This window comes from Pygocentrus nattereri, chromosome 29 (assembly GCF_015220715.1).
Source record: "Pygocentrus nattereri isolate fPygNat1 chromosome 29, fPygNat1.pri, whole genome shotgun sequence".
Taxonomy (NCBI): Eukaryota; Metazoa; Chordata; class Actinopteri; order Characiformes; family Serrasalmidae; genus Pygocentrus; species Pygocentrus nattereri.
In genome coordinates this window covers 9,493,100-9,506,001 of record NC_051239.1, presented here as the reverse complement: position 1 = coordinate 9,506,001, position 12,902 = coordinate 9,493,100, and the positions used below count along the sequence as shown (strand labels likewise).

General features: G+C 40.2%; 1 protein-coding gene and 1 long non-coding RNA gene across 2 annotated transcripts; one reads left to right on the top strand and one right to left on the bottom strand.

Moving 5' to 3' along the window:
- Nucleotides 1-2,962: 2,962 nt before the first annotated feature.
- On the bottom strand, nt 2,963-4,673 carry LOC119262799. Its single transcript, XR_005129902.1, has 4 exons — nt 4,615-4,673; nt 4,353-4,443; nt 3,637-3,754; nt 2,963-3,383 (listed from the first exon to the last, which is right to left on the bottom strand). It is a non-coding gene; the product is annotated as an uncharacterized LOC119262799 (long non-coding RNA).
- Nucleotides 4,674-7,766: 3,093 nt separating this feature from the next.
- LOC108426627 (beta-microseminoprotein) lies at nt 7,767-11,072 on the top strand. The gene is made up of 4 exons (XM_017696264.1): nt 7,767-7,843; nt 8,549-8,633; nt 8,738-8,855; nt 10,626-11,072. The coding sequence occupies exons 1-4, from the start codon at nt 7,841-7,843 to the stop codon at nt 10,750-10,752; spliced, it is 333 nt and encodes a 110-aa protein (XP_017551753.1). The 5' UTR covers nt 7,767-7,840; the 3' UTR covers nt 10,753-11,072.
- The last annotated feature ends 1,830 nt before the right edge of the window (nt 11,073-12,902 follow it).

The window sequence follows — 12,902 nt, the reverse complement described above, 5'->3', positions numbered from 1 at the left end:
CATTGCATTACAGGTGAATTGGATTTGCACTCAATAATTCTTAGATGTGCAATATTATATAACGCTATAAGCTGTCCAAGGAATGTGCAACTACAACTGCTACCTCACCTGTCTATTGTCTATTGACTGTTATAGAATATATAGTATTATAGTCCTTTTTCTTTATATTTAAGATTTTTGAAACTTTTTTTGTTTAAATCTGCACGTTATATATTTTAGCCTTATGTTTAAATTGTTTTGTATGTAGGAAGTGCCGTTGGATTGCTGCTCAATTTCTTTGTACACTGTGCAATGACAATAAACGCATCTTATCTTATCTTAATAACGTGATCACATAAGACACGGACTGGACTTTTCGGAGGTGCTTTCCTAATCCTTCTGTACTACCCCGCTCTGCACACATTAATGCTGTCCTACTGTAGCAACCTGGTGGTAATTAACAAGGGCTTAGTGAGTTTTAAATTTGCGTGTTAGTGCAGGAAAACAAGATTGGGATTGGGAAACACTGCACTGTAAAAATCAAATGTACAGTAATTTACTGGCAGCAGAGTTGCCAGTACAGCACTGTATATTTACAGTGAATAATTGTTAATTTTATATATACATTAAATGAACAATTATTCACTGTAAATTTACAGTGTTTTACTACATTACTGTAAATTGCACTGTCTGGTATGTTACTGTGAACCAATGCACTGCTGTAAATGATCAATCAAATACAGTATGATCATAAAAAATAACAAACAAGTAAATTTACAGTATTTTGAAAAAAAAAATACTGTATATTCACAGCAATTTTTTACAGCGTGTTAGGAAAAATGTCTGGCTTAAGGAAGAAGGTGGCAAACAGGACTGGCACATTTTGGGTTTGGGTGATGAGTGGAGACAGTCCAAAAGAAGTTATTTAACTATGTAAAACATTTTGTAAAACAGAATCAAATCTTTCTAAATATCTGTAGAGGATACAATATGGCATATTGTTTAATACATTTGATTACTAGCATCATGCTTTTATTTCAAAGGTGAAATAGAAACACTGACATCATTTTAACATGACAGGAAAAATGTACTTAACATTGTTTTATCCATTTGTGCTGCTTTTGCTTTCCTGCTTTTTCTCCAATAGCAGGTTTCTTATGAATGGAAACAGATTCACACAGAAGTACTTATATATTATGTCATCATAAATCATTTGTAAGATTATTTTATGAATTCTTCTTTTGTGTGTGAAAGACAAAGGTCAGTAGATCCTGTGTGTGCCCTACTTTCAGTTATGTAACCTCATGTAAAAGTAATTACTGGCTGTTATCTGCAGTGAAATACTTTTCCCAACAAATATTTTAGTTTGGCCCTGTGATGGACTGGCAATCTGTCCAGGGTGTATCCTGCCTTTCGCCCAATGACTGCTGGGGTGGGGTCCAGACACCCCCTGTGACCTTGAGGGAGAAGCGGCTTTGAAAATGTATGTGTGCGTGTGTGTGTGTGTGTGTGTGTGTATTTCAGTCTGTAAAGTTAAATGATAAAATTCACCTTAGGATAGACTTGATGAAGATACATCTGTAGCAACGGCCATCAACTTGGCTGATTTAAATGTCCGGGAAACAGTGCATGAAAGAAAACATATGCATCACTGGGTCCATGTTTTCTTTTATCACATAGTCCACATCAGCGCCGACACATGGCCTGACACCCTGCTAGAACAGCTTAAACCAGCCAAAACTGGCATATGTTGTGTTTTGGATGCCAGTATGCTGACCAGCACAAAGCGGCTTAGGCTAGCATGAAATGCATGCTGATCTGTGCTATTTTATTTTAATCAACGCTCAAACGGAACATCTTTCCTCTCCAAAACACCATAGTAGGCTACAATAGCAGTAACTCATAGGCTAATATGCACAATATAAGCCTTAGCCAAAGATGCATTCCAGCAGCCAATACTCAAATGATGCATAACATTATACTAATTTTACTGAAGCAGCCTGTTACCCTATTAGCTACGCGCTGGCCTTGTCTAGTGAGGTCAGAATATAGATTAGTTATCATTTCAATGAGCCTAGCAATGAGGCTCAACTGGCAGTTCCTCATTTGGTTGCATTTCATACACAAGGATTTCAGCATGCACAAAACATGAGGAACAAAATCTGCAATCAACTATTTACAGCAGAAATGGTCAAACGCAGACATTGCAAACAAATTGACAAATAACTGCATGAATTTAATATTTAGACACTTAAATGTGCAGTGCAGGAGGTTTAGTGATATCTAGTGGTGAGGTTGCAGATTGCAACCAACTGAGTCTTCCTCCCTCACCCCTCCCTTTCCAAGTGTGTAGTAGAATCTACAATGGCGGTCAGGTTTTCCATCATTGCCTGTCCTGAGTTAGTTTTGCCTTTTATGTTTTTGCTTCTCTGAAGACAAGGTTTCACCTTTCTTTGCTTTTTTGGGGCTAAACCCACTAACCCAACATCATTGAATAGCCGAAGGCGCTCAGAGGGAAGCGTCAACTGCCAGCTCTGCTATGTCAGCTAATAGACACCTGCATTGACTAGCATCATGGTGAGTGGTGAGGCGAGACTGGGGGCCATCCTACCCCCCCCAGAGAGTGAGGCTAAGTATGCTCTCCTACACTTGTTCTTATCTAACAAAAAAGAGAAGAAATTTTACATTGGAGTTCATCTTTAACATAAAGCGATTTATAGGCTGTAAAAGTAGGAATTTCTGAACCACATTAAACAAAGTTAGGTTGGTAAGTTAGCAAGTTTCTGACCAGACACACTTTTCTTTTCTCTATGGCATTAATGCATTATTTACTGTGCCTGAACAGGTTACTGGAGGAAGGTGCTGCAAATCTGTGAGGCCACTCAATCTGTAGGTTAATAGCAGCTATTCATGAAATATTGAATCTGAATCTACGGTGTGTTCATGGTGCACTGAATCTAAGGTGTGTTAAACAGAGATAAATAGCTGAGTCAAGCTTATTTGATATTGTTATTAGACTTTTATTAGAATTAGATTTAGTTACATACAGGACGTACAGTTTTATTTATGTTGTATTATTTATTCCAAATTTAAAAAGTGATCAAAGTTTTGAAAGCTTATATTACTAGGCTGCCTGTTTTCCAGCACATGGCCTAGCTAAGCCAATAACTTTGGATCGCACTGCACTTCGCGTTGTTTTTACTGGGTATGAGTACAGTTCTGTTTTTCACTTCGTGCTGCAAGAATATACAGCATCTCTAAAGAGCTTCAGCTGTGATGGAGTCCCAGTCTTCAGTTAGCATGGTAATGATGGGTCATCTCTGCTCACAAGGTTGGCTTGGCAGGTCTGATAGTCGTACACCACAGTGCAGGTGGTAGGATTTGGGTTACTTGGTGGAACAATCCTGAAAGCAAATATGCATTTAATGTCATTTTGTAGATCTAAGCACTCAAAACAGAAGCGCATTCAAATATATACAAAAAATACATTGACATTGAATCTACAAGAAACACCGGCGGTTTGATTTATACTTCTTTTCTCTACCGAAGATTATTCAAGTTGCAGCATCATCTGCAGGAAACAGATCAGAGATACTACAAACAGAAGCTGCATGATTCTGCAATATTGAGAGGAAAAAGGAGAAGTTCGGTTCTTACGTGTCACAGCATGTCATGCCAGTAGAGGAACAATGACATTTGTAACACTGTGAGTTCGTCCAGGTGGAGTCCATTCCATGCTCTGAGCCATCAGTTTCATCAATACAGTTTGTTTGACCTAGAAAGGGAGTGTTTTTTAAAAAAAGAAATATATGGACAACAAAATTATCTGGAAAGATCCTGACTTATTACATCATAAGGCAGGGCTTATGTGACTACATAGAACCAGTGCTGACTGGATAAGTTACTTTAAGTCATATAAGGTAGTAAAAGTCTGGACTCACCAGAAGGTGTTTTACTAATATTATTAATAACAGTCAACTTTATTGCAAATGGTACCACAATTTTTTTTAACGTGGTACAAGACGTAAACCTCTGCACTCACAACAATTTGATTCAATGCATTTTGAACTTTCATATGTTTATTATTTTGCTATAATTCAGAATTACTTTTAAAATGAACAAATGTGACTGGAGGAACAATTTACACAACAGTGAAATATAGACAATAAAAAGTATTACATGTCTTTTATTTCAAGTTTTCAGAAATAGTCCTAGGATTTTGTTTTGTCCCCTGAGTATTTTTATAATAATATTAAATATATTACTACGTTGTTTGTAGAATAAGTACAACATTGAACATACAATCATGATAACCAAAGATACATTAAAAAAAGTTATTATTATTATTATTATTATTATTTTATTTTCTTTACCTGGGTTGAGAAATGTAGTTTCACAGTCTGGAAATTCCCCTCTGATCAGAGGAGAGACTAAACCCAGAACCAAAACCAGGACCAAGCACTTCTGCAAGCATACATGAAACTGTAGCGTGAATCTACTGGACTTTTATTTTGTAATCTGACTATATGTATAAATTTACTATAGTTTTAAACAGTACATTCATCAGGCTATGCATTCTACTATAAAACAAAACAGGCACAAGACAAAATACTTAAGAAAATTCTGCTGTCTTACCATGTTTGCAGTAGCTCTTGGTATCGAACACTCAAAAGCGTGAGCTGAATGCAAATGGCCTAAACTCTTGCCTTTATACTCGTCATTATCAGCAAGAAAAATAATAACTTTGTTGTGAAGTTAGAGTGAATGATCGAGTAAACTTGGCGGGACTCTATAGAAAGATAAATAGAAGATAACAGTGTAAGACTAACATGGGTGGCACCGTGAGAAAGAAATCAAGGCATGTCAATTACGAGCAAGATCATTGTAAAGGGACTGATTATATAATGAGAACAAACAGCAACTAGACTACAAACATAGACTACGGTAAAACTTAACCTACATTTGTGACAGCTGGATAATATATCAATTTCAATGACCTGAATTGTGGTTTGGTTTGCATTCAGACTGAGGGCACAATATTCAAGTTGTTCAGAAGAACAATGACGGCCAGGCCGGACTTTAACATAGAGTACTATACAAAAGTCACCACCCTTCATTTATTACATATTGGGTTGTAAATGGACGTTAACCCTTGCAAAAAAAAGACGTAGTTTTAAGTACATCAAAAGTACACTTGACTCACACAGAGAAAACAAAAAATACATTTTCACGTCATGTATTTTGTGGAAAAAACACTCAAAATATACTTTTATACCAATCGTATATTTTTGAAGTAACACATTTTAAATTATACTTTATTATTCTGTGATGAACTCAAATGTATTTCTTAACATACTGAAGTATACTTAGACAAAAGTACAGCACTGTGAAAAAGTATTTGCCTCTTTCTTCTATTTCTGCATATTTGTCACAATGGAATGTTTCAGATCATCAGACTACTTTCAATATAAGACAAAACCAAGTAAACGCAGAATGCTCTTTTTAAATGATGATTTGATTATAAACATTGCATATATAACATTACATATTATATATTATTACCTGGCCCTGTGTGAAAAAAAGTCATCGCCCCCTTAGTTATTAAATCAACAAGTTAACCAAATTCAATTGATTATTGGATTGAATTTCACCAGCCACACCTGATCACTGCCAGACTAGTTGAATATAAGCATCATTTAAATAGAACCTGTCTGGCAACGGCAACGTGAAGCAGGCTAGAAAGTCTCAAAAAACTAAAGAGTTCTAAAGAGATTCAGATATAGATGAAATCTACCAGTCTGGACAGGGTTACAAAGCCATTCCTAAAGCTCTGGGATTCCAGCAAAACCACAATGAGAGCCATTATCCACAAATGGAGAAGACTTGGAGCAGTGGTGAATGTTCTAAGGAGAGGCTGGCCTACCCAAATTTCACCGAGTGCATCAACAAAAGAAGAGGCCGAAAAAGAAACCAGACAAACATCTAAAGAAGCGCAGAGCTCACTTCCCTCGTCTCACACTTTCCCCAAAATATCGAGATGCCCACAAGAGTTTTGGGATCATTTTCTGTGGACTGATGAGTGAACAGTGGACAATTTTGGAACATATTGGTCCCATTAGAATTGACGCAGAGCTAACAAAGCATTCCATCATAAGAACATCATACCAACAGTCAAAACTGGTGGTGGTAGTGTGATGGTCTGGAGCTGCTTTGGTTCTGCAGGACCTGGATGACTTTCCATAATCAATGGAACCATGAATTCTGCTGCCTATCAGAAAATCCTCAAGGAGAATATCTGCCCATAAGTTTGTGACCTAAAGCTCAAGTGCAGCTCAAATGCACCAGAGATTCACAGGGTTTACTGGCTCAGCTCCTTAGCATTAGCTTACCTTCAACATTTGATAAATTAGCAAACAGACACTTGTAGCAGACACATTAGCTTACATTAGCTAAATTCACCAAAAATAACAACAAAGCTAACATGGCTGTTATTAAATTATAATAAAATAACATGCTGAAAGAACAGTAGCCAGCTAAATAAATGTAATTTATTATTACATTGTTTACTTCGTAAGAAATAAAGTGGAGTAAAAGAAAGATGGCTATGATTTAATTCCATGAAAAGTATTGCTATTTTCACTATTTTAAGTCACGTCAACACAAATGCTGAAGGGCATAGTGCTTAAAAATCGCCCGTCCTCTGCTGCATCACTCACTACAGAGTTCCAAATTACCTCTGGAAGCAACAGCAGCACTAAATATGCTGCAGTCTGTGGTTCAAACTGTCACCTGGGCAAACGCCCCCTGCACTATACCAGAAGGAGTCCTTGGGCAAGACTCCTAACATTACATTCGCCTTCCTGTGTAAAAATGCTCAATTCGTAAGTCGCTCTTGATGAGAGCATCTGTCGTAAATGTAAATATGTATCTGCTGTCACCAGCCCAGCCCCCTCTGCACCAGTTAAAAGGAAACATCTACCAGTGGTCTCTGATTTTAGAACATCTACTAAACCTGGTTTCACGTCCCCACAAAAGGCTACAGGCTACAGTTCAGTGTGGGGGCAGTAACGGCGAACCAGTGAAGTAACCAACCAGTTACTATAATCATGCAGTTATTCATAAACACAGTCATAAAACCAGACAGGTAGACCACAACGCAGGATCTCAATTAGCCGGATAATATAAGTCCAAAGATGAGGACAGTCCAATGGGAATGTCCCACAGCTCTTCTCCTATTGGACAGGCTTGACTTTGGGTTCATGCTAGCTAGTCATACCCCCAGAAGGCACCATAACAACACAAAACAAAGGTAAACAAGAAAACCAGGGGGTCAGTGGGCTGAACCAGCCTGGGAGAGAACTTAGACGGCCCCAAAGAGAAGAAAAGGAACTTCGCTAGGCTGTATTTTTGGTCATTTATCTAGCTAACAGAAACCAAACGGCTAAACTGGTAAACTAGGCGTGGCAACGTAAGCGCGCGCACGTTCTAAGCTGTTCTTCCTCCCGGAGGAACCCACCCCAAAACAGTTAGAACAGACAGTGACTTCGCCAAGTAAAGGAATTAACAGTGTTAGAACAGTAGAGTTACTGTGTATAACAGACTAAATAACTGAACAAGTCCGCGTTCTCCAGTAAACAGAGCCGCAGAGCCTCAGCCAGACAAGCGAGCGAGCGGCGGGGCTGAGGCGCAGTTTTTAAAGTCGAAGTCCCGCCCCTCCTGGTCATATCGTGCTCTCTGATTGGGCGAAAGGAGACCGTGAAGAGTGACACTTCGACCCGCCTATAAGAGGAAGGGAGGTAGGAGCGGAGTGGAAAAGACGAGGGAGAGGAATAAAGGACGCGCTCACTGTATCACTGGGACCATGGTGAGTGCACGTTATTACTGACATCTGTTTCAGTCAGCTGGCATCTGTTCATCTCTACAGGGGCAGTTTGATGATGTCGCGTTTAGAAATCTCCATGCAGTTGTTAAACTGTTGCTTCTGGCCAAAAGGTTATATAAGCAATCGCTCGGAACCCCCAAACTACCGGGGGGCTCTAATGATCTACTTTAAACATGTTGTCCAGTGTATTTGTAGAATCCAGAGATTTTCTTGTTAAATCAGATAAGTAATCATTTATTTTCTATGTAATTTAAAAGGTTTTTAAATGGGTGAGTGTGTGTGTGTGTGTGTGTGTTCTTTAGTAAAGAAAACGGTTCTATACAGAACGACGAACCCCCAAAGAACTCTTTGCATGATCAAATTCTTTGTTTCATTAAAGGGGTTTTTTCAGATTGATGATGAAAGGTGCCGAAACAGTTCTGTATAGAACCTTTTTAAGAATGGTTCTATATAGCGCCAAAGAGGGTTCTTCTATTGTTTCGATGTCAGTCTTTTAACAATAGGAGAACCCTATTGTAAAACCTTCTATATAGAACCATCAACAGCACATTCGCCGTCAATCTGAAGACCTGTGTTTTGTTTGTGTTTCACCATTTAAATGTCTTTTCAGTCCAGGCTTAGGCTGGAGGTTTGAAACCGTTATCTGCCAAATGTGCTTGTTTGCTTGTTGTCTCACTGTCCGTGTAGAAGAGGTCAGTGTTTGTGGAGTTTGCCCTGTTTGCTCTCATTCCTCTGAGTGAGGCCGGCTGCTGGCACGGCGTGCTTAAAAAGGGTATTTGCGCATGAACACATACAAAGACACAGCTATGCCATAATATGGTTGTATGTTTTTTTCACTAAACTCTGGTTTTTGTGTGGAAATTTGACCTTTGATAGGTGCGACTCATTGTCAGGATGGTGTGGATAAGACCTGGCACCCTGTGGGATCATCCTGGACCAACAGCAGATGTGTCCAGTGTGACTGTGACAGTGCTTCATTGACCTGCTGTTATGGGTAAATGTGGAAAAGATTGCACAGCGCATATAACATACAGCAGTTCTATAGAAAATTCAATTCATTCAAATAAAGCGATGTGCTGTTTACAACACAGTACATTTTCAGTCTCCGTTTAGACTTCAGACATGTTTAATCTACTGTCACGTCTTTCATATTACTCCAATCCAACAGCACTTTTCAGTTTCACATCTGTGTCAAGGTTAAACAACATAAACAACCTGAATCGGTGAAGGATTCATGCTTGTTCTGCTCCACATATTTAGTCATGCAGGAAGGAAATTAAGTGAATTGACTGCTTTTTTCAGAGAATCTATCATGCAGGACTGTGCAAAAGTCAGTGACCCTTTCATTTACTGAATTTACAGTCCAGAAAAGTTCATGGTATTCCAGACATCAGCGAGAAAAGCAGGAAACATATGTCTACACTAAAGCCTCCAACGCAATGTATACTTTTGAATCTATTAATACTTAATTTGTCCACTTTTTACATTCGTACACTTACTGCCACTTTCTGTACTTAAGTTACCAAGTTCTGTACTTAAATCAGCTGCATCTCTCCAACAAAAGCTTCTTAAAAGTGTCGCTGACATTATGACATCACTGACATCAAATCGGCATTGATATTCACACAAACAACTACACAAACTCACCTCAGCTGCCTTGCAGATTTCTTTCTCATGTGTACCTGAAATGGGTAGTGGAGATATTTTTGAGGCTATTAGATTAAATGTAATCCACTTACCCAATAAAAGAAAAAGTCAAAGGAAAATAAGTGAAAAATCAGGAGTTCCCAAAACTAGTGTTGAAGGAAAATGATTAAAGGCTACAGAGAAAATGGGACTCCTAAAAACCACCTACAACACCTGGTAGACCTCCAACACTGTCCCCATCAGATAAAGCGCTGTCACCTCACAGCAAGGAGGGCCTGGGTTCAAGTCCCCGGCTGGGTGACCAGGGTCCTTTCTGTGTGGAGTTTGCATGTTCTCCCCGTGTCTGTGTGGGTTTCCTCCCACAGTCCAGAGACATGCTGTTAGGCCAATTGGACATGGTAAATTGCCCCTAGGTGTGTGTGTGTGAGCGAAAGTGTATGTCTGCCTTGCGATGGACCGGTGACCTGTCCAGGGTGTATCCTGCCTTCTGCCTGATGACAGCTGGTGTAGGCTCCAGTACCCCTCACCATGACCCTGAGGTGGAAACGGCTTAGAAGATGTGTTCTCTAGCACTTGGTTCATTTTGCTATGGATTCTTATGGCAGAGAGCGGAGCTAGGAACCTCCCCAGGGGTGTTTGTATATGTGTATGTGAGCAGAGAGAGAGGGGGCGTGAGAGATGTGAGGTGGGTAGTGTACAAGGTATTAGACAGGGAAAAGTTTGGCTTGTGTATGGCATGGCTGTGGCCAACAACAGCTGGAGGATAAAGCAGCACTACTTGCCAGCAGCAGAAAGTCTCTTTTAATAGCAATGAGTGCTACAATATACATATGAAAAATAAATGAGTGGTTGCCCTCTGACTTTGCCACCGTTCTGTATGTATAGCAAGTAACACGGTGTTGTTCTCAGAAGAGGTAAATGTTAAAATGTCCATTCTAGAAAATAAATGCATAGTGCATTACAAATGATTGCTTTTTTCAGACTTTCTTTATTTAGTTTCAGTTCAGATCATCAAAACACAAGACCAGCTGCTCTGAAGTAGTCAGATAAAACCTATTTCTTATACATCATGTTCTCTGAAGCTCTATTTTCATTTCTGAATTTATTTGTTTCACAGAATGCCAAGAGTTGGGAAATTTGCAGACGACTGCACCGTGGAGTACAATTATGACACCTGCACATATAAAGTGTTCAAAAAGAGTGATCCAACAATTGAGTGCCCTCACGCTGCTGTTCTTAAGTGATCATCAAGAAATGCAGCATTCAGTAGTGCTGTACACCAGGTCATTCTGACCGAAGCATTCTTAGAAATCAAGCTCAAGCGAAGTACAAGTACTCAGATATCTATATTCATAAAATATCTGCAAAAGTATGCAAGTATAACTGAATAAGTAATTTAAGCCAATTAGTCCTGATACAGGATATAAGAACTCATTCACATACAGAAACATGGACACTTTAAATACTGCATAGCTAATCTTGCTTAAAGAAAATGCATTACAGCCTTGAACACTAATAGTATTGCAGATTTTTGACACATTAAAATGAATCAATTTCCTCTCTGCTCCATTGTGCTGTCATTCCTTCAATGATCCCGTCTTGTGTATAAGTGCTGTATAGTTCATTTACGGTGCTATTTTTTTCATATAGGAACCAATAGAAAACCTGTTTTGGACTTTAGTTTAAAATGGATGTGGGAGGACGATCAATAAAGAATAATGTGGGTTCACTGTAAAAACAGATATGCAGGTATTTTATATCAGAATGATCAGATTATTTAACATGCTGTGATCTGTGAGTAAAAACACTTAGATAACATACATGAGCTCAGCAGTTCCTGAGGTGGGATATACACAGTACTTGGTGCAACTACACTGTATTAGTGCAAAAAAGCATTAAAACAGGAGTGTGTGTGTGTGTGTGTGTGTGTGCATGTGTGAGTGTGTGTGAGTGTAGAATATGTGTGTGTGAGGGGGCTTACAGTTCGGTCAAAAACGTGATTGTTTGAGGAACAAAGCTGTTGTAGAGTCTGGCAGTGATAGCACGGGTGCTCCATTACCTTCTGCCAGACGGCAGCAGTGAGAAAAGTCCATGTTAGGGATGGATGGGCTCGTCCACAATGCTGGTGGCTTTGCAGATGCGTGTGGAATAGATGTCCATGATGGAGGGAAGAGAGACCCCAATGATCTCAGCTGTCCTCACTATACGCTGTAGGGTCTTGTGGTCAGAGGCGGTGCAATTCCCAAACCAGGCGATGATGCTCAGGATGCTTTCCACAGTCTCCCTGTAGAACATGGTGAGGATGGGAGGGGGGAGATGAGCCTTCTTCAGTCTCTGCAGGAAGTAGAGGTGCTGCTGGGCTCTCTTGGCTATGGAGTTGGTGTTGAGGGACCAGGTGAGTTTATCTGTGATGTGGACACAGAGGAACTTGGTGCTCCTGACGATTTCCACAGCAGAGCCAGTGATGTTCAGTGGAGGGTTGACACCTCGCACTCTTTGGAAGTCAACAACCATCTCTTTAGTTTTGTCCACATTCAGAGACAGGTTGTTGGTTCCACACCAGTCCGTTAGCCACTGCCGTTAGCCTCTCTGTACGCTGACTCGTTGTTCTTGCTGATCAGTCCCACCACAGTCGTGTCATCAGCGAACTTGATGATGTGATTTGAGCTGTACTTTGAGGTACAGTCGTGAGTCAGTAGAGTGAACAGCGGTGGACTAAGCACACAGCCCTGAGGGGCACCGGTGCTCAGTGTGGTGGTGTTATTACAGATGTTATTACCTATCCTGACTAACTGAGATCTCTCAGATAGGAAATCCAGGACCCAGTTTCAGAGGGAGGTGTTCAGGCCCAGCAGGCTCAGTTACCAATGAACTGCTGAGTGATGATTGTCTTGAATGCTGAACTGAAGTCTATGAACAACATTCTGATGTAGGAGACTTTATTGTCCAGGTGGGTGAGAGTCAGGTGGAGTGTGGTGGAGATGGCATTATCTGTTGAGCGGTGGGGGCGATATGCAAATTACAGTGGGTCGAGTGAAGGAGGAAGGTGGTCTTTGATGTGTCTCATGACAAGACTCTCGAAGCACTTCACGATTGTGGGAGTAAGTGCGACGGGGGGCGATAGTCATTGAGGCAGGACACTGGAGACTTCTTCGGCACAGGGATGATGATGGTGGACTTGAAGCACATTGGAACGACTGCAGTGCTCAGAGAGATGAATATGTCCTTGAGAACATCAGCCAGCTGCTCGGTGCATTCTCTGAGCACTCTGCCTGGTATGCTGTCAGATCCTGGTGCTTTTCGTGGGTTGACTCTGTGCAGAGTTCTCCGCACATCACCAGTGGACAAACACAGTACCTGTTCATTTGGAGGAGGTGCGGTTATCATGCTGTTC